The sequence below is a fragment of the Cibotium barometz genome, chromosome 23, assembly GCF_041138505.1.
Source record: "Cibotium barometz isolate CiBa-2024 chromosome 23, ASM4113850v1, whole genome shotgun sequence".
NCBI lineage: Eukaryota > Viridiplantae > Streptophyta > Polypodiopsida > Cyatheales > Cibotiaceae > Cibotium > Cibotium barometz.
This window is the reverse complement of record NC_141068.1, coordinates 28,912,352-28,934,004: the sequence shown is the minus strand read 5'-3', so window position 1 is coordinate 28,934,004 and position 21,653 is coordinate 28,912,352. Positions and strand designations below refer to the sequence as shown.

General features: G+C 39.0%; 2 protein-coding genes across 2 annotated transcripts; both read right to left on the bottom strand.

Annotated features, from left to right (window-relative positions):
* Positions 1 to 2,490: 2,490 nt before the first annotated feature.
* Positions 2,491 to 5,749, bottom strand: LOC147625823 (zinc finger CCCH domain-containing protein 56-like). Its single transcript, XM_086817395.1, has 2 exons — positions 5,008 to 5,749; positions 2,491 to 4,810 (listed from the first exon to the last, which is right to left on the bottom strand). The coding sequence occupies exons 1-2, from the start codon at positions 5,747 to 5,749 to the stop codon at positions 4,425 to 4,427; spliced, it is 1,128 nt and encodes a 375-aa protein (XP_086673521.1). The 3' UTR covers positions 2,491 to 4,424.
* Positions 5,750 to 6,073: 324 nt separating this feature from the next.
* On the bottom strand, positions 6,074 to 6,490 carry LOC147625822 (uncharacterized). Its single transcript, XM_086817396.1, has one exon. The coding sequence runs from the start codon at positions 6,488 to 6,490 to the stop codon at positions 6,074 to 6,076; it is 417 nt and encodes a 138-aa protein (XP_086673522.1).
* Positions 6,491 to 21,653: the final 15,163 nt, after the last annotated feature.

Below are 21,653 nucleotides of genomic sequence, written 5' to 3'. Positions count from 1 at the left end.
CTCCCTCCCACTTTCCTCCTCCTCTTGCTTCAACATTCTTAACCCTTACTCCAATTGGTTGAATGACTCCCCACGATGCCCTTGCCCTATCTTTATGTTCCTTTTTCTTTCATTATTTGGTGGATATTTACTACCCTTACCCTTCCCTACGAGGTGATTCCAATTCAAACCCATTTACCCTTATTAATGGATGCCCAAAATATCTCTCAAATTGGTTATTTTTATGTCTGAGGAGGCTATCAGAGATCCCTTTTACTTGTGGCAATTCTAATTTGGCATCACCATTAAATGCTTTTTCCTGTAATCTACTTGATTCCAAAAGAGAACACCATTGTGGGTTGTGAAACTTCATTTCCGGCCTTGGCAAGTTGTCATATGCTATGTTGTATTGCCTTAGTTGATACCAAGGTTGTTTACACCCCTCAAGCACCCGGCAGAAACAGCTGAGTAGCTTAAGATGGTGATCTCTTCTCGGCCATTCAATATTGAAGAAACTGTCTCGACCCTTTTTCTCATTCTAGTCATTCTTGCTATTTCACAACTCATATTCACGTGTTCCAGTGATATTTTCCTTTTCACACGCTAGTGTTGCATGCGTTGGTATATTATTGGTCGTATGCCAATTTGCAGATGTGCTTGATGACATATGTGACTTCCAAACTTCTAAACATATGTTGCTTCCACTATAACTTGTTGAGGTTGAGTGATGACAAGTTAAGGTGATGATGCACAATACTATCAATACATAAAGATTCCCTTGTCTACAAAATGAACAATCATAATCCATCTCACACTCTAATAGACCCAATTCCAACACAATCAAAATTCCAATTCCAACACAAGAAAAATTCACTTCCTAATAAAGTAATCCAATTTATTTATTACGACAATGGATGGTTATTTTCATGATGCTAGGAAAATATGTTAATGAAAAGATAGATTATGAATGTGGGATTGTGGGATAACGATGTTTAATAGGAGTAAAGCTAATGGAAGCTATGGAAGGACATGGAAGAGTAAAGATGCATACGCAAAAACAAAGACCTTCATGCTTAAAGGAAAGATTATTTCCATTCAAGAGCTTCATCAATTACAACACTCTAGAACATTTCCAACACATGCAAAAAGAAGACATATATTATCTACATTGTCTATGTTGTATTTCCTTGCACCCATGCTTGTACAACATAATAGCATTACATTTCAACTCGTTCCATTTAAAAACTAAGCAAAGAAAACCTCATTCCAACTCATGTCCTCACTCATATATAAGTGTGGTGTGTTAGTATATGCCATAGTTAGAGTGACACAGTGACACCCTCTTCTCCAATTACAAGTTGTTCCATGTAAAAATTAAGCAAATAAAACCTCATTCCAACTCATTTCCTCACTCATATATAAGTGTGGTGTGCTAGTATATGACATAGTTGGAGTGATGATGCCACCCTCTCCCCCAATTACAAGTTGTATATTAAGACATTTACTCTTTCAGTGCATAATTTCTACTTACCTTCATTAGGCCTATTATATTCCATAAACAAGATGGCCTTGTAAATGATATGAGGATGATAAGATAGTCATCATGAAGAGGACACTTCACATCCAAGTGTGGAAATAATATTGATACCTTAAATAACCATTTGGAATAATGTTGATACCTTAAATAACTATTGTTTTCAACCTTTTGTATTTAAAATTGATTCATTTTAATCCAAGTATATTGAAATTTCTTCTATTCCACATATTTAACATACCCTAATAATACATACCCTTCAACATCCATCATTATTTTTTATTTTATTTTTAAATATTTCAAAAATAATTAATTTTGCATTAAATCCTTTTCAAAATATTATCCTATTGATTTTTCTAATCATCCTAATCTATTCCGAATCACTTCCTAAATATTCAACTTTTTTTACATTTTCTTACCATTTTTACCATCATAAAACCGTTGACACTCTTTGAAGCCCATTCAAAGAGAAAAGTTGCCTTCTCAATCCCACAACACTTCCTCACACTTGCATGGATGATTATTCTTGACCAATGATACAAGGTTCATCAATTTATTCCCCTAGTAGACCTAAAGTTTAATGTGGTGACACTAGGTATGACACATGAAGGATCACTAGATGTCATATGAGCCCTTCACATGAAAAGTTGATTATAGGTCACCCGAATCCTAACTTTTGCACATTCCTACACGTGATTTTGAGCCATATACATTCAAGCCATTCCATTGTTTAATTTCCTTTTCCAAGAGCCCAAAATCTATGAATACCACTCAAATCCAACATCATTTTCCAAGTCAAAGCACGAAGAACTAAACGGATTCAAGCCAAGGTTTGTTCCTCAAAGCCAAATTCATTAATATTAAACAATTCAATCTCTGATTATATTGTATAATCATGGATTCTATTGATTCAAATCAAAATTCCAATACAAATTGTAATTAAATCAAAATTCCATGAGGGTAAACAATGAATAAAATTTTCTTTGATTTTGTCTATCATCAAAATGTTCTCTTTATTAATTGTTAATCATGAGATATATTTTCTTGCAAGAACATTTCCTAATTAAATGTTGCTCAAAAGAGTACTAGACCAAGATCAACCAAGATGAGCCCCACAAGTGAGTCGCTCAGTTGATCGAAGTGAACACCCCACATGGTTGTTTACTAGGTATCTAAAATATTTGAAGTATTGTAGTAGCTAATGTCTAATTTTCAACATAATTCTTATACATAATAGATATGATGTTGTAACTACTTGCATAGTATACCTACATTTTTGGAAGTACAACATCATATATATATATATATATATATATATATATATAAAATAACTCGCATAGTATACCGACATTTTTAGAAGCAAATGCATGGTATAAACACAAATTGGTTTTGTATGCTAGATGCAAGTCGTGGGAGAATCTCATGGATTTGTCTTTGTGTGGTGGAGATCCTGGATCGGGGGAACCTGGCACATAGGATGAAGTAGGCTTGCCCACTTAGGACTCCTCTGGGACGTGAATATGGCCCGTGTACGTGTGTGAGCTGATGGAAGAAATCAGTGATGGATCTTTGGGCAACATCTTGTATGGGCTGGCCCTGTCTCCCTATGCTATGTCGTCTGAGCTCTCTATCAGGTGCGCATAACGCGATCGCATCAGCTTTGGGTTGTTTAGCGCCTTTCAGAAACCTTGTCATCCTCACATTGACAACTTTCTGTTTCCAACAGTTTCTTCCTTGGTGTCGCATTCATCCCTGCATTATGTGACGCTACTAGGGCTGATTTTTGCTTCTTCACAACCAGCGGTTCTTGCAATATCTTCCTGCATATCCTTTTTGGTCTCCTCCCTTTCAGCTGTTCGACCTCATGTGCGAGCATTTATGTTCAGCCTTCCAAGCTGCCTGCATTACATCCGTTTCTGTCCTCACGCATGCACGCATCACGATTCGCATCATTCATCTTTTGTAATTCTGTCTGCATGTGCATATGCATTTCAGTTTTCCAACTTTTGTGTATGGCATCCAGGTCAATCTGCGTTTGGGTTGCATTGTTTTGGGCCAGCCCTTAGGCTCATTCTTGACACAGGCGTCCAGTTCTTATATCACTATGGAAAATAGCCCACCTCTTTTGGGGGAGGCGAGGTGGCCATGGGTTCTCTGTGACACTTCCCACAGGAGGTAAGAGAGAGAGAGAGAGAGAGAGAGAGAGAGAAGGAAGAAGAAGAAGAAGAAAATGTAGGGGAAAAAATATATTGTTTTTTTATTCTGACTTTTTGGGGTTTTTTTGCAGGCCAAATTTGAGAGAAAATCAGAGTGGGAATGAAGAATTGCAGAGGGGGGGTGGGGGGGAAGAGGCAAAATAATGTGTGTGTGTGTGTGTGTGTGTGTGTGTGTGAGAGAGAGAGAGAGAGAGAGAGAGAGAGAGAGAGAATATAAAATAAAATGAAAGGGTGCAGGTAAGAGAGTACCCAGGATAAAATCACATCAGATTGCTCCTGTGATTTTGCAGGCCAGAGAGAGAGAGTTGATTTTCTTGTTTTTCTGAGTTTTTTGTTGCCAATCCAACTTCTTCTAGGGGGTTGCCTGACTTTTCCCTAATTTTCTGTTTGATTTCAAGGAGAAAAAACGATGCAGGGCTAAAATTGAAAGGGGGGAAGATGCAGCAGGGGAAAAATTCAAAAAGTTGAAAGCCAGGAATGACGGAGGGGGGGTCACCATGGGGGGACTCCGAGAGAGAGAGAGAGAGAGAGAGAGAGAGGCTTCACAGTTTGACATGACACTATCATTTATTGGAAAAGTCGAACCATCTCGAGATGAAATGATTAACTACACCTATCAATACAAACCTCCCCTTAGTTGATACAGTTCTGCAAAAAAGCAACATAGACGAAGATGGAATGTTGTCAAAACCCGCCTACCTTGTTTGCCATGGAGGCAGATTTGCAAAGACATTAGATGTTAACCCTGAGTTTGCCCCTCCAAGAGGAGACATAGATGTCCAAGAATTTGCTTGCTCAAGCTGACCGTAGCTCTGATTCCACCCCCTCCCATATCTCACTTCAGAACCTTCAACATCCAGCACCCTTTCGATTCTTGAACCCAAATCCCTTCCAAACCCATTCCATGCTTCCTCAGCAGCAATCAGAAATGGCCTCCAGTTTGTATCAGTAATTTCATATGAGTATGGAAGAATAGAAGAAAAGCCCACTTCTTTGCTTTCAGAGCGTGCTTTCAACTCAAAAGCTGTATGGTCAGAGTTGTGACTGCCAGCAATGCTCAGGCCAGGTCCATGTCGCAACTCTGCAGTACAAGCCACCAAAAGAGCTGTTAAAAAAACCTCTTAACAATCCCTCAAAAGACCCAGTAAAGCAAAAGAAAGCCACCTCTCCCTGCAAAAAAAAAAATGTATTCTTTTTCAATACCCACTACATATGCAAGATATATAACTGTTAAGGATTGCATATACATGTGACACGATGTTAAGTTGGCTAAAGTACCTTCAATGCCATGGGCAAAGTGGCATTTTCTCCCCAAGATACATGGCTCACCCTTCTCCCACCTGGTGCAAAGACGAGTCTTATAGGTGGCCTTGAAGACAGGAGGCTTGTCAGGTACACCTGGTTGAGAGGAACCACTGCCATCGGTCAAAAGCGTTTCCCCATTGCCACCATGAAGAAAGTTGCATGTGTCTCCAAAATGGCAGGTACCTTCCAGAAAGAATTTGCAGGGCTTGGCTTTGTATAATCCATGCAAATCAAGCTTACTTCCAGCTCTCTCTGTAAACCCCTCCACCTTTTTTCCATCAGGCGGTGGTACAGTTTGTGCAGGCAGGGCAGCTAGCAGTTCTGTACTAGCTATGGCCCCTATGGAAGTGACACCTTGATCAGAATGCTTTCTAAGCTCCTCCAGGCCGTGGGAGAAGTTACACTTGTCTTTGTATATGCATTGACCTGCCTGAAAATACTTGCAGAGTCTGGTCTTAAGAAATCCCGCCTTTTTGTCCTCAGCTTCATGTACCTCCCCAACTTTTTGATCATTCGTGTGGCCAGAAACACTGATAGGTGGAACTGTGGAAGTGTCCTTTGAAGACGAAGCCATGGAAACTGCAGGAAACGTCATTGCGACGGCATCCTTCCCTTCAGCAGGGGGCTTAAGCTCTTCTACGCTGTGGGCAAAAGTGCAGTTCTCCTTATACTTGCAAACCCCTGCTAGGAAATGCTTGCACAGTTTTGTCTTCATTGATTGAGGGGGATTTTCCTTACCCTCAAGCTTCGATCCTGCAGCGATGGTGGGAGTCAAAGCATGAAGCTTGGTTAAACCAGTAGTAGGAAGTTTCTCTGCCTCGACCTTGGACCGATACTTGTCCACGAGGGCTTTTCAAGCATCATCTCCTTCATCAGGCTGCTTCTTGAGCTCTTCTATACTGTGAGCAAAATTGCAACTCTCCTTGAATTTGCAGTCCCCTACAATAAAATGCTTGCAGAGCTTTGTCTTTGACCGGGACTCTGCGGCCGTGAGGATGGGAGCTTGGATCTCGGTTCTTAACTTGATGGCAGCAAGCGTTTAATTCTGCCCAAACCCTAGAGAAATGTCCGGCAACTGTAAGGGCTCAGGTTTAGAAAGATGCCTGTCAATGAAAGCTGTGGCAGATGTTGGTGCAGAGGGCATCTTCTCTTCCATGCCGAGGCCAAGGGGCCAAGCTATGGCATCCACGCTGCCCAGGTAAGCATCATCAGTAAAAGAGCGGCCATAAACAGAGCTTGGAAAAGGCTGAGTGCCCATGCGACCATAGCCAGGACCTTGTGCAGCACCCACACCATAGCCGTCATCACCGAGAGAACTTACACCAGGACCAGAGTGGGCAGCCCCCGCGATGGGATCACCACGAAGAAAATACCGCGGCCTCTTCAAGGGGGGTTCCCGACCCACCAGATCATTGTTGTGAGGAAGAGGAGGCCTGAGGGTCGTGTTACCCGCCATCGCCAGAGACGCAGAGAAGGGATTGAATTAGTTCAAAACACGAAGGGTCCTAAAGTCCATACCTTATAATAACTGAAAAATAGGCGGAGTTATAGTGAGACTATTGTATCTATCATATGTTAATGTGTGCTTTTAATACTTCTCCAAATTTACTAATCCTTGATGGCAGTGTTGCCATCTGTTGTAAACACTAAAAGAAGGGCAAGATCTAGGGAGGGAGGGGTTAAGGGCCGGGGGCAAAGAAGAAGAATGGTCCCTCTCTCTCTTCTACATCACAAAGCATACATTTGCAAGGTAGAAGAAGACGAAGAGGAAGAGGTAGAGAAGAGCTTCTTCTTCTTCTTCTTCTTTGCATAAGCATGCATGAGAAGCATATATAAGAGGAGGAGGAAGAAAAAAACCAATTTCACCTTCTTCTTCCTCATCTTCTTCACATGCAAAAGAAGAAAATAGGACGAGGCCTTCCTCCCCGTCCTTTTCTTCTTTGCATAAGCATGCATGAGAAGCAAAAAGGAGGAATAGGAAGAGGAAGAGAACATCTTTATCTCTTCTTCTCATGCATAAGCATGCATGAGAATCGTATGTAAGAGGAGAAGGAAGACAAAAACTAATTTCGCCTTCTTCTTCCTTAGCTTCTTCACATGCATGTGAAAAAGAAGAAGAAAAGGAGAAGGTCTTTGTAGTTTCTAGAGGAGGTCTTTGTAGTTTCTAGTAGAAGAAGAGGAGGAGGTCTTTGTAGTTTCTAGAGGAGGTCTAGTAACTACAAAGACCTCCTCTGCTTCTTCTACTAACTAGAAGAGGAGGAGACAGAGGAAGACCACTTCTTCTTGTTTTTCTTCTTCATGCATGTAAAGAAGAAGAAGGAGGAGGAGGAGGAGGAAGGCTTTTTCTTCTTCTTCTTCATCTTCTACAATGACAATTACTACTACTTGAACTACTTAAACTGATCATGTTTGAGCTTTTTTATTATATAGAAGATGTCTGCAAGAGATGGCGAGAGTATTGTTGGGATATCAAGCTCAACTAGTGCTACAGACATTGATGAAGCACTTGGGTGAATGCTTCCACATTTATGCCACTGGCTGGGTTGGTGAGATTATGGGTGAATGCTTCCACACTTATGCCACTAGCTGGGTTGGTGGGATATCAAGCTCAACTAGTGCTACAGACATTGATGAAGCACTTGGGTGAATGCTTCCACACTTATGCCACTGGCTGGGTTGGTGAGATTATGGGCGATATTATGCCGCTAGTGGTTTACAGGCTATGCGGCAGCCATTTTGGTTATACTAGAGTTATAGTATAGTTATAGCACCAACTCATGTAACTATGGATCAACCTTTGTACGTTATAGTAAGAGAGTACTTTCCCTTATAGTATGTACTCTTATCTCTTTATGTTATGGTTGTAGAGAAGAGAAGAGAATAGAAGAAATTCAGACATCCATCTCTCTTGTGTGCTTGTTCACTCATGTGTGTAGGTATTTACTTGCAAGGAGCTTAAGTTCATCCTCTCCCCTGCATTCTTCTCATGGTATTAGAGCATCGGATCATGTAAAGAGATCAAGAGGCAAGCAAGAGAAGCAGTACACAAGTAAGGGTAAGTAGCTATTAGACAAGAGTACCAGGCACAACAGTAAGGTGCATTGTCTCATCTTGAGGTGCCCTTCGCAATGAAACATAGGGCACTATATTGCACGAGAGGTAAAGAGGACCACAATGATTTTAGAATTTGGATTTGATGCCATTTCGAGCCCCGTTTTAACTCTACAAGTTTCCGTTTGCACTCTGTGAAAGTGTGATTTTGATTGTATATGCCGTTTGATGTAAACATACGATAGAAATTTGGTTGTAGGTTGTAGGACAGTCTATGTAGAGGATCTGAGATTTGCAAGTTGTTGGTGGATGTATGTTTGTGTGACTGTTCCATATACATTTATAGAATAATTTATAGTACCATTGTGTTGGAGATTGTAGGTCTAATGCAAGTGGTGCAGAAGCTTTTACAAACACTATTTGGTAAGTTATTGTAGGCAAAGATGTCTAACAACTTGTCACAAATTGTGAGCGAGAAACTGGACAAGAATAATTTCCAAGCTTGGAAATTCATGATGATCTATTTTCTTATGGAAAAATGATACAAGTAATGAAAAGGAGTGAGATAATATTGAAGAAAATCCCACCCCACAGCAGGTGCAGGCATATAAAGCATGGCATGAAAGAGCTAGAAAGGTGCTATACTAGTTGTCCTGTCAGTTGTCTGTCAACGTAACAGACTATGATTAGGCTTGGGTCACCTTGGTGAAGATATAAATGACAAACATTCAAGCATGAAAGATGCAGCTAAAGCATGTGATAGTACATTGCCCAAATAGCCCACTTGCAGCACCACCCACAAACCCCAAAACAAAATCCTGCTACCACCAAATCTAAATTGATGTCCAGATCCTTGCAAGTTATGGTGTGCAATAAATCCTCTTCACTCACATTCGTTCGCCCCACCATCACTTAGGCACATAACACCCCTTCCTTCCTTATGGTCCACTGACACCCATCCACACACCCATGCCTTTTGCTGCTCACACCTAGTGGTCTCAACCATGCACATTATTAAGGGACTTTGACATTGGATCCCTTTCTTGAACACAACATCCATGCCCCATGCCAACCCTTTGCATGCTTGCCTTCGATCCAGTTGTCTTTCTTGGTCTCATTCTTTTTCATTGAGTCTTTTTCTTGCTCAGCTTGGTGCTCTTTCCATCCATGGAGCACAATTCGGACATCTCTACACTCACAAGGGCTATTAGTCTTCCATCTATGCACGACACACTGGAACTTCATGAAGATGTCACGAGAGAATCATCCATCGTACCCAACGACATGGGCATCCCAACATAGTCTCTGAGCAATCATGCTCAATCCATCGCTCTTTTCATCCATGAATCACAATTCCAATGCTTGCACACTCACAAGGGCTACTAGCTTCTATCTATGTGCACAGCACGCTAGGACTTCGTGAACATGACATCAAAGAATCCTCCATCTTGCCCTATCACATGGATATCCCAATCGCAATCTCTAAGTTGTCAGATTCATGCACGCAAATGAAAATCTTTACATAAAGCCGTGATTTAATCCACCATGCTTTGCCTCTAGCACGACACTTGTATACATCTATCCTAATCAATTGAGGTAGAGTGGCACCAGTGAACACTAATTATTTTTGAAAGTGCAACCCTAATTTTGTATGAGATTAGCTCCAAGGGAATACATATCCAAATACTCATGTTATGAAGGGAGCTATTTACATGAGGGGGAGATTCAATCCAATCTTGAGTAGATGGCAATGTTTAATTTTTTAATTATTTTTTATGCTATCTTTTTTGTGTTTGATTCGCTCAAGGCCTATGTCTATACTTATGTTTGTTGATATGTGCATGAGGTAAATTTCTCATTTGGTACAAAGGTCCTCACGGTGGTATCAAAGCAAGGGACCACTTTGAAGGGGAAGGATCGCTCAAATTTAAGGTAAATTTCAAGGGAGCAAAGGCAAAGGTTATGATGGTCTGATTTCTTCTCTCAGAAGAAGGCAAAGCTACAAAAATATTTCTCTCATACACCAAAACACGGTGATCTTCTCTACGGTGTGTTTAGCATAACGGTTTTCCTCATGAGAATAAGACTTATAGACTTAACCCTTAAAGGCTTACATTTAATCCTTAGATATACGGCTTAAAAAACCTTTACTAAAAGGCTTAATATAAGGCTATTAAAGCCTTAGTTTAAGGATTTTGAGTCATTTTAAAAAGCCTTAAGTTTATTTTTTTTAAAATTGGCACAAAGGGAGGCCTTAAGCAAGTTTTCTTTTATAAATTGACACAAAGGGAGGCTCAAAATGTGTTTCTAAAAAATCCATTAGGGAAAAATTGGTTTGCTTAATTTAAAAAATGTATTAAGAGATAAAGCTTAGTATCTACCCCATTAATTCCTGGGCAACAAACATGTCATGGCTTCTTTGAAAATTTGTCAAATCAAGGGCAACAGCAAAATCAGTTTTGGCTTCAATTTGAGGTGTATTTCTGCTCTTGGTATCACTTGTCAGTTTTCGGGCTATCACTCAACAAAATTACTTGATTCACACTTCACAAACTCAAGCAAAGATTTGACTTTTGTAAATTGGAACAAACCGATAAGCATTATTTTACTGCTTTTTCATTTTTATTATCCGTGCTGTTAGTTTGCAATATCATTGTTTCTTCTTCTTTATATTCTTTTTCCTGTTATAATGAATCCTTGAACAAATCAAGTCAGTCCAAACTTGGTTGAATGAAGAAATATTCTTTTCTCCTATCATAATGAATCTGCAACCTCCTACTTTCCTTGAACAAATCGAGTCAATCCCAACTCAATTGAATGAAGAAATAGAGAAGAAGAGGAAGTTAGAGGAAACCGTTTCCCATAAGTAAGAGAAGAAGAGGAACCCTTGATGTAGAATCTAAAGATGATATCCATAGAATCTAAAAATGATATCCATAGAATCTGAAAATGATATCTGTAGAATGGTGGAAGCTACTCTTAGAGCCCAAGATGCTAGAAAGGATAAGAAAATTAGTTATAATGCTTTTTCTTTCCAAACTTTGATGATAAGAAGCATGCATGAGTTATTCTAGCCTGGCTAAGCCAACTTGATGACTATTTCATGGGAGAAATTTTTTAAACGAGATAAGATCAAGCTAGCTAGCAACCACTTAGTGGATAGTGTAGCTTTGTCATGGAATGTAATGAAGCATGGAAAGCATAAAACCTCATTCCTAGAAGCTTTTCAAGGTCTGATCAAGAAGAATAACCTACCTCCATAGCATAAGGCTAGAGTGAGGCAACCATGGGATAACCTTAGACATATTAAGAGAGAAGTTGTGCAAATGTATATATATATACAAATTTGGAATACTCGTATTCAACTAGAAGCCATAGAACGAGTGAATGAGAAAAATAAAAAGAGGAAATTTATAGCTAGTCTTAACCCAAAGGTCAGGGCTAAGGTAAACATGTTTCACTTGCAATCACTCTCTTCTACCATATCTCTTACTTTAAAAAGTGTGAAAGAAAGAATAATATCCTAAAGAAGTTTGAACCTTCACGTGATGTGCACCCGTATAAGTTTCAAATCTCTCTTCTTTTTCAAAGTCTTTTGACAAAAATTAAGGTGGTTATCACTCTAACAACAATGGAGGATCTAAAGACGACACTTAACTTAAGAAGGCTGACATGTCTTACCAATGCAAATAAAGAGAAAATCAATGTTCATGTTGTTTATTGGTACTAGCGCAATCAATTGGGACATATTTTACCAAATTGTCCTCAAAAGTACAAATCACAAGTAGCTCGTATGAACATGATCGATGAAGATGATGGAGACGACTACGATGAAGACTACTTACTTGAAGATGACTATGGTAATGAGCATGATAGATGAAGACGATAGGGATGACTATGATGAAGACTACTTACCTAAAGACAAATATGACTATGGTAATGGTGAGGGTGGACAATCTAACCAAGAAGGTAAGTAATCTAAGGATTGAGGATACAAAGTAAAGTGCACAACAAAGAAATTGTGATCTTACATGACGATGGAAGCAGACACAATTTGATTCAGAAACGGTTAGTAAATGCACTCAATATTAAATCTACACCTTCAAGTTACAAAGTTAAATCTTCATTCCAAAATTTGAAATATAATTACACTAAAGAAATACAAAATTTGTTTGTCTATTTCATTGTATTATGAGTAAAGAACATTTCTTGTTGCACCTTTACATGGAGTTGATATCATTTTGGGTATGCTATGTGGCATTATAAGTATAATCCACATATTGATTATGACACTCATTTATTGCACTTTATTCATATGATCAAAAGATTTGTTTTAAAGGATTGCAAGATAGTGGGAATTATGCACTCCTTACCCACGCTCATGAAAAAAGGGTAGTGAGGATGAGGGAAAAGGCATACCTTTTGTCTTGGTTAAGAAGCTTACAGCTCATAAACCTATTCCTTGAGATGCCTCATATGATTCCTTCCTCTCATAGTTCTCTAATTGATTTCTTGATGAACTACCACCACTCCGACTTCCTAAATCTAGACCTAAAGACCATAGGATTGATCATACTTATTTGTATGCTTCCTTATAAAGCACCTTATAGAAACAATGGCATAGAACAAAAGGAGATTCAGAGACAAATAGAACACTTGCTAGAGAAAGCTAAGTCAAACTAGTAGTTCACTATATAGAGGACTTGTCCTTCTAGTTGAAAAAGAAGAACGGTACTTATCGTATGTACATTGACTAATAGAGCCCTCAACAAGATCAACATAAAGAATAGGTACCTAATTCATAGATTCAATAACCTTTTAGATAAGTTGAGAGTTGCTGCTAACGTCTTTAGCAAGATCGACCTCACGTCCGATTATCATTAAATAAGAATGGCCAAGGAAGATGCGTACAAAACTGATTTTTGTACGCAATTTGGTCACTACGAATTTTTGATGATGTCGTTTGCACTCATCACTACTCCAACAACCTTTAGCAAAATGATGAATAAAATCTTTATAAAAGTTTCAAGACCTTTTTATCATCTTTTTTTATGATATTCTGGTCTTTAATAAGAGTGTTGAGGAGCATAAAAAGCATCTGGAGACTATATTCAATCTTCTTAAGGAAAATGATGTTTATCTCAATCTTGGGAAAGGGTAGTTTTTTCCAAAACAAAATTGAATAAGTCACATTATTTCTACTGTTTTTGATGGCATCTAAGTTGATCCCAAGAAGACGGAAACTATAGAGACCTGGCCACAACCAAAGGATATTTATGAGATTCATTCTTTTCATTTTGCTTAGATTGTGCATTCACTTACTGATCATTTGAAAAATTTTAAGCATTACATATCAACTGATAGGCAAGAAAGAGCATTACATATCAACTAATAGGCAAGAAAGAGCATTACATGTATTAAATTTTGCACTCACATGCTACTTTTTTGAAAATTCCTAATTTTAGGAAACCTTTATTTGTTTGAGTCACCAATGCAAATGGCTATGGCATAGGTGCAATACTTATGCAGGATGGTCACCCTATTGCTTATTAGAGCAAGAAGATTAGACTAGCCAAAAGTAAGTACTGTATGACAAAGAATAATTAGCTATAGTACATGCACTTAAAATTTGGAAGCACTATCTCATGGGTACTAAATTTGTCATAAACACTAACCAACAAAGTATCAAGCATTTATTGTCACAACCTCTTATTTCAAACATGCATAATAAATGGGTGGCCTTTATTTAGAGCTTTCAACCTGCTATTTTTAATGCCAACTTGGTAAAGAAAATGAGGTAGGTAACACTCTAAATAGAGGGCCTAGTGTTTATAGCATGTCTTTCAAGAGTATGAGAGATACCTATGGTGGCGACCCTAACTTTTCCACTAAATGGTCCTAGACAATAATTGGATTCCTCATTTCGAGTATTCGTATGATGATGGATACCTCTTTTTCTAGAAGAGACTATGCATCACACCCAACCATTTAGATAGGGTATAGAGGAGTTTTCCCACTCCATAGACCATAGCTAGAGACGTTTATTAGCCTTGAATGAGACATGATATAGCTAAGTTTATTTCTAAATACATTATTTGCCATAAGGGTAAGAAACTTGATTTGTTAATGACACTTCCGATTCTAGATGTACCTTGGGAGTAGTTGTCTATGGATTTTATTACTGAGGTAATGAATAGCACTATTCTTAATTTGTTTTACAAAACTATGTTTATAGTCAACCAAAGTAGTGGGATAAGTACTTACATATTTTGTAATTTTCTTACAATGACACTCTACACATTGACTGGTAGATCCCCTTTTGAGGTAGTTTATGGCAAGTACCTTCCTAAACCCATTACTTTTCTTTCACATAATAGTAGAGGTTGTAGATCAGTTTACTAGAGGTTTACAAAGCATTCATGAGTAAGTCCACTTAGCTATCCATAACACTCAATAAAAGTACATTCACCAAGAAAAGAAGAAATGTAAGAATAGTAAAGAGTGTTGAGATGAATTTAATTGTGAAGTTAGCACCAATGTTTTATGGTCCTTTTAAGATTTAAAAGAAAAATTAATGATGTGGCTTATAGATTAAGAAGTACCTTCAAATTGTAACATTCATAATTCTTTTTATATCAGCTTTTTAAGACCATTTAGCCATTTAGAGAACCACTCCTAGCTTATCCTAGTCACGATTCACCATCATATTTAGTAGATGATAAGTAATTACAACATGAGGCCATAGTTGACTGTGAGAAAAACACAACTAGGAATGGTATTATATACATCAAATATCTTGTAACCTTCAAGAACCATCCTCAAGAGGAATGGTATTATATACATCAAATATCTTGTAACCTTCAAGAACCATCCTCAAGAGGATGCCCATTGGATGCCTGAAAGGTTTTTCCATAGTTACCAAAGACCTCATCACCTCTTATAACCAAACAAGCAGCTGAGGTTAGTTGATAACCCAAACAGGAGGGATGCTAGCACATTACCCTTCATGACCATTGTGGATGCTAAGAAGTCATTGTATCATGTGTATGGCTCATTGGTGATTTTGCTATTTTTGGATGTATGAGAGGGGGCCAAACTAAGTGTTATGGGTGATACCGTGTTACGCGCCTAATTCATTGTTAGTGTGTGATTTATATTTACACCTTTGTGCGGCGCTATCTTGGTGTTATTCACAGCTTTGTGTAGCACTGACGTGATTATCTTTGTGAAAGTGAGTAGGTGAAAGAGAGGCTTAGGTGATGTCGCAAGCGTGTGTACATTGTAATATTGGTATACATAGGACACTTACTGGATGTCTAATGGTATTTTTGATGGTGGTGTAACCATCATGATTATTTTGTTGGCCATGTGCCATTATTTGTACATATTGTTTTATCTACCTTGAACTTGGGCAATACTATCTCATGAAAAAAAGATCTATGGGGTGCCATTATTTGTACATATTGTTTTATCTACCTTGAACTTGGGCAATACTATCTCATGAAAAAAGATCTATGGGGTGTAATAAATGGAAAATAAAAAATGATAAACACGAGGGACAAAAAAACTTCATGGATCAGAAAGGATGAGAAGGCTTTGGCCCATCATAGCCTTAGTGACACTTATATACATCACATAGATGGAAAGGACTCATCCAATGAGACTTGGAACACCTTAGATACTCTCTTTGGAGCACAATCAAAAAATTCAAAATCAGCCTCTTAATTAAATTCTTTGAGCTAAAATTAAATCCAGGAGAGTCACTCTTGACTCACCTGAATTACATGAAAAGTATTCTCACCCAACTAGTTGGGATCAAGAAGAATATTGAAGAAGACGTGATCATATCGATCCTCTCAAAAAGTTTACCTTAAGAGGAGTTTGGTAACATAGTTACCACTCTCGCTAACTTGCGAGCACCGAAGCTAATGGATGTGGAAGCATCCCTCTTAGAAGAATATGTCAAAGTTAAGCAGAGGAAGGGAATTACAGATGGTGCTTTCTTCAATAAAGGGTTCTACAAGAAGTCCAACAAAGGGTTCTTCAAAGGATCAAATCAAAAGAAAGACTTCTCCAAGAAATCATGCAATTTTTGTTGGAAACCAAGGCATGAGGAAAAAGACTATTCCTTTCAAAATAAGGCTCAAAAAGCCCTTCTCAGAGGGATAGTAACTAGAGCTAGCATTGTCATCTTAGTAGTCATGGATATTTTGTTGAGGGAAGGTGTTGAAAACAATACACCAAAATATTATAATGTGACATTGGGGATAAAGGCATATAGTTCAAGGGTCTTTTAGCCTTACAACATCTTCATAGACTATGGTTAAATGGCATCTTTAGAGGAATATTTGAGGTGCCTACTTGTAGTGGAGGAGTATCTCCTTTGCACTCAAATCTAGGATTTTGGGTGCTCTCTTCATGAAATTATTCAGGGTTTTACTTAGGGATTAATTACACCCTAATATCTTATACTCCAGCCTATATGAGAGGCTCTCAACTAATATATGGACACAACACCTCCATTATCCCATCTTTTTTGGTGGTTCTAATGAAGATGTAGCAGATTTTCTTGAGAGGTTCGAGGTTGCATGCATTAGCAACCATGTTGATAATGAAGAGCAGGTGTTGAAGCTTTTGAGGATCTTTTTGAAGAGTGATGCTAGAGATTGGCTCAAAGGTTTTGAAGCAAAGGAAGCTAAGGCTGTACCACCTAGTGTTTTGACATTAGACAAGTTGACAGAGGCTCTTTTGGAGCGGTTCCAGTGAGTTGAAGACTCGAGTGTGCTATGGCAGGAACTCAATGATTTGCAACAGGGACAAGGACAAAACGTGGATGATTTTTTGCATGTGTTCACAGGGTTGTGGGATCGATCGTGCTTTTCTTTGCAAAGTGAGGCTCCCCCGATGTTTGTGAAGAAAGGATTGTTTGTAAGTGGTTTGCTTCCTGCGTTGAAGCTCAAGGTCGAAGGGAAGAAACCCAAAACATTTGAGGATGCTGTGCAGATTGCAAGGGACAGGGAGTGGAAGATGAAAAAGATGGCAGAGCTCAGTATGCATTCAGAGGGTGTGCATGAGGATCTCTTTAATGTTGGAAAGGATGCCAAATGTTTTTTGCTGGAAGGAATGCCTTTAAGGCCAAAGCAGGTGAATAGATGTATGCTTGATAAGCCGTTAGGGTTTTTTTCGTGGTTGAAAGGGTGTCCGAATGAGGATTCCATACAGGTTAAAAAGCCAAAGCAAAAGGAGTGCTTGACAAGTCTTGAGGAGAGAAGCCATTGTTCTTGGAAAGCGGGATTGTCGACAAAGATGTTATTATGCCGAATGAAGAGATGGAGGTGCCAATTTGTGTAGAGGAAGAGATGTCCTTGCAATCGTATGTCGATGCTGTTGTGGAAAGTGATTTGGAATGCTTTTTGGATGATGAGCTGGACTATATTCTTGATAATGCATTGGATGATCTGTTGGAGTTGGCTTCCTTGGAGAAGATTACTTGCATACCAGTTGTGCAGGAAGGGAGTGATGGTGTGACTGATGATGAGTTGGATGCTACTTTGGATGATGACGTGATAGATTTCACAGGTGCGGTTACTAATCATAAGGCGTGTGTTCCTTGTCATGCCCAAGAGAATGAGTCGGTTGTCAGTAGTGAGAATGCATGTGAGGCTATTGTTGTTGGTCGAGGGGACCAAGATGCTTTGCCTGGGAGTTTAGGGAGCTTAGACTTGGTAGGGATGCCTGTGCAAGATGTGGAGAATCTTGAAGGATCACCAATGGTCTTGAAGCTGGAGAAACTACAGGGAAGTGACAATGATGAGTCTACAGTGCATGAAGTTGCTATGTTTGATGTTGATGGGCTGAAGGGAAATGGGTTTATGGTGGACACACCACATGTTGATGCTCAGCATATGGATGAGTGGTTTGGCTATAGTCTTAGTTTGGCAGTTTGTCTAGAGGGAGAGTTGGAAGCTAATGATGCAGGTTGCAAATTGGATGATCATGAGGTGGGAGTTGAAGATCAGGTGTTTGTTAAATCAGTATATGATTATGAGTGGGAATCAAATGTGTCAGAAGGGAGTAGAGGTGAAGAATGGTTGTTTCCATCACAAGACCATGTGAGCTGGTATGGAGAAGGAAACGCAGTATATATTGATGATGCTATATATAAAGAGCTCAGGGGGTTGCTGAAAGTAGAAGACCATGACAGGATATATCAATGGTTATTTGACAGAGGAAAATGCTTGAAGGATTAGAAGGTAGATGCACCGAGATTTCTTTTTGATCCTGGTGGATAGTTATTGGAATTTATCTTTTTGCTGCTGAGCATGAATGCTCTAGCAGACGGGGGGGTTGGCAAAGTATGTTAGGTGTTTTTCTGAAAGGCGTTTTAGGCTTGTGTACATATGGGATGCATGGCATGTGTGAGAGTTTTGCTCGGGAATGCCTTGGCAGATGTACAGGGTAGACGGTTTGGCTGTAAGCTTGTACAGGTTTTTCTGGAATGTGGTTGGCTGGAGGTGGTATCAGCTATTCGGTCGCTTGAAATGTGTACACGTCCAAGAATAGAGTGGGCATTGGAAGGCTGTATTTGAAGAGGTATGGAAGCATGGGAACAATAAATGATTAAGGAGCCAATGTAGCTTTGAGCATTGGTATGAAAAGGCATAGATGGTGGCCATCTTTTAGGCAAAATAGGAAAAAATAATATTATTGAAGTGGCCAGCTGTATAGGCCACGTGGAAGCTTGTTTAAGTGCCAACATGTTGGCCAACGCACCATCGAGAAGGTGGTGGCGAAGATGCGAGAAAGTGAAGATGGCCGCTTGCTCGGTCAAAGAGAGATCTTGCTGAGGCACTGGAGACGAGAGGCGAGCAGCGTGAGGAGCCGCCTTGTGAACAGTGGCCTGGAGCGAAGGCAGTGCAGGGTGAGATGGCCGCCTGGTAGAAGAGAGTCGCCTGGCTGGGCGCTTATGCAGACAGACGCGGGGGTGTAGATAAAGAGACCGCCTTGCGGAGGCGCTGCAACGGACGGCACGAAGAGGAAGTAGCTGTTGGTGCTTAAAGGTAACTCTAGAGTGCAGCTGCAGCAGAGGTGTGAAGACTGAGAGTCACCTTGTAGATGAAGGCCCTGCTGGTGATTCTGCAAGAAGGCAGTGAGGAGAGTGTAGAAGCCATCCTGTGCCAAAGGTCTTGGGTGCGGGTGAATGTGAAGGCGGCTGGGGATTCTGCAGACACAGTGGTGTTGACGTAGTAGGTTACCGCCTGGAGCAGGGCTCGGGGTGATTCGATTGGGAGACGCTGACACACAAGGGGCAGTTGGCACTAGTTTGCGCAGCTGCTGGGCGAGGACAAACAGAGGGACCCTCTTATCACACCAATCGCAGGGAAGGTAGCTGATGGGGGGCTGGTGATAATAGGCGCTGCAGTGGGCTAGGCAAGAGCTGGGGGCCGCCTTGTGATGTTTAGGGGGGCTTTAGGTGTGAAAAAAAGCGCTGCACTGAGGAGAGCTGCAGCGACCAGAGCCTTTATGGCTGGATGCTGACGAGAGAGGGCTGTGGGTTGGTGACAACAAAGAGGCTTTTGAAGGTGTTGGCTGTGGTGGTGGCGGCAATTAAGGGACCGCCTACTACAGAGGGAGCTTTGGCTAAGGATTGCTTGGGCTAGCAGAGGAGCTGGTCACAGATTGGAAGATGTCGACACGACTGGAGGCTGGCGGTGACTGGAGCAAAGAGAAGAGGGAGCCTTGGATAAAGGTTGGGGTGTATTGCTGATTGCAGTTGGTGTCTCAGCTTGAGGGCAAAGGTGATGTGTTTTTGAGGAAGGGTGAGAGAGGGATTAGCCAAGATCAATGGGGACAGCTGGGTGAGTATACATCCTTGTGTTCATGTGAGGGTCGTGTATGTGAGAAGGTTGTGTGAGTGAAGCTTTTGTGTCGGAAGAAGCTGTATGAAGTATTGATTGGGAATCAAAGATGAAAGACACTGGTGATGTGTCTGGTTATGTTGTTGTGTTGGTATCCTGTGTGTTGATTTGCAGGAGAAGGCGTGATTGACGTGTTTGGTGGTGTAGTCCACGGGTTACACTCTCACAGCGCACTTTGTGCCAGCCTTTGATTACCTCGTCACGCACACGGTGGATGTGTATGTGTTGCTGGGTGTTTACTTAGTTTATGGTGCCCCTATTTTGGCTGTTCTTTTTGGTGTGGGTGGGTGGAGAACCGTGAGAAAGTGTTCCAGCCGGTGGTGGTGCCCCTGTTCGTGTTGTTGTGTCCAAGTTTGGGAGGTGAAGGGCTATAGAGGCAGTGGGTCTTTTTTCTTTTTTTCACCTCACACCATACAAAGGAGGTTATGGCAAAATTTTCTTAAATTTTGTGAATTAAGTTTTATCTTTTATTATTCAAAAAAAGTAATCCCCACCATTTGTATATTCTAAAAGTGTTATTTTCATTCTAGGCATAGAAAAATGCATAGTAGAAATATGTTTATTATAAAGGTGTTATTTCCATTAAAATTAAATTCTATGCATAGAAAGATCCATATTGGATATTTTTTTAATTATAAAAGTGTGATTTTGATTAGATTTAAATTCATGCATAGAAAGATGCATATTGGATATTTTTTTTATTATAAAAGTGTGATTTTCATTAGATTTTAATTCTATGCATAGAAAGATGCATATTGGATATTTTTTAACTATAAAAGTGTGATTTTCATTAGATTTAAATTCTATGCAAAGAAAGATGCATATTGGATATTTTTTAATTATAAAAGTGTGATTTTCATTATTCTATGCATAGAAAGATGCATATTGGATATTTTTTTAATTATAAAAGTGTGATTTTCATTAGATTTAAATTCTATGCATAGAAAGATGCATATTGGATATTTTTTTAATTATAAAAGTGTGATTTTCATTAGATTTAAATTCTATGCATAGAAAGATGCATATTGGATATTTTTTTAATTATAAAAGTGTGATTTTCATTAGATTTAAATTCTATGCATAGAAAGATGCATATTGGAAATAAATTTTTTTATTATAAAAGTGTTACTTTCATCAATATTGATTTTTATGCATAAAATGATGCATAAAAGAATTTTTTTATTATAAAAGTGTTACTTTCATCAATATTGATTTTTATGCATAAAAGAAATTTTTTTATTGCAAAAGTGTTCATCAATATTGATTTTTATGCATAAAATGATGCATAAAAGAAATTTCTTTATTGCAAGAGTGTTAGTTTCATCAATATTGATTTTTATGCATAAAAGATTTTTTTTAATTATCAAAGTGTTACTTTCACTAATATTGATTTTTATGCATAAAATGATGCATAAAAGAATTTTTTTAATTGTAAAAGTGTTACTTTCACCATTATTGATTTTTATGCATAAAAGAAATTTTTTTATTGTAAAAGTGTTACTTTCATCAATATTTATTTTTATGCATAAAAGAATTTTTTTATTGTAAAAGTGTTACTTTCACCAATATTGATTTTTATGCATAAAATGATGCATAAAAGAATTTTTTTCGTATTATAAAAGTGTTACTTTCATCAAAATTGATTTTTTG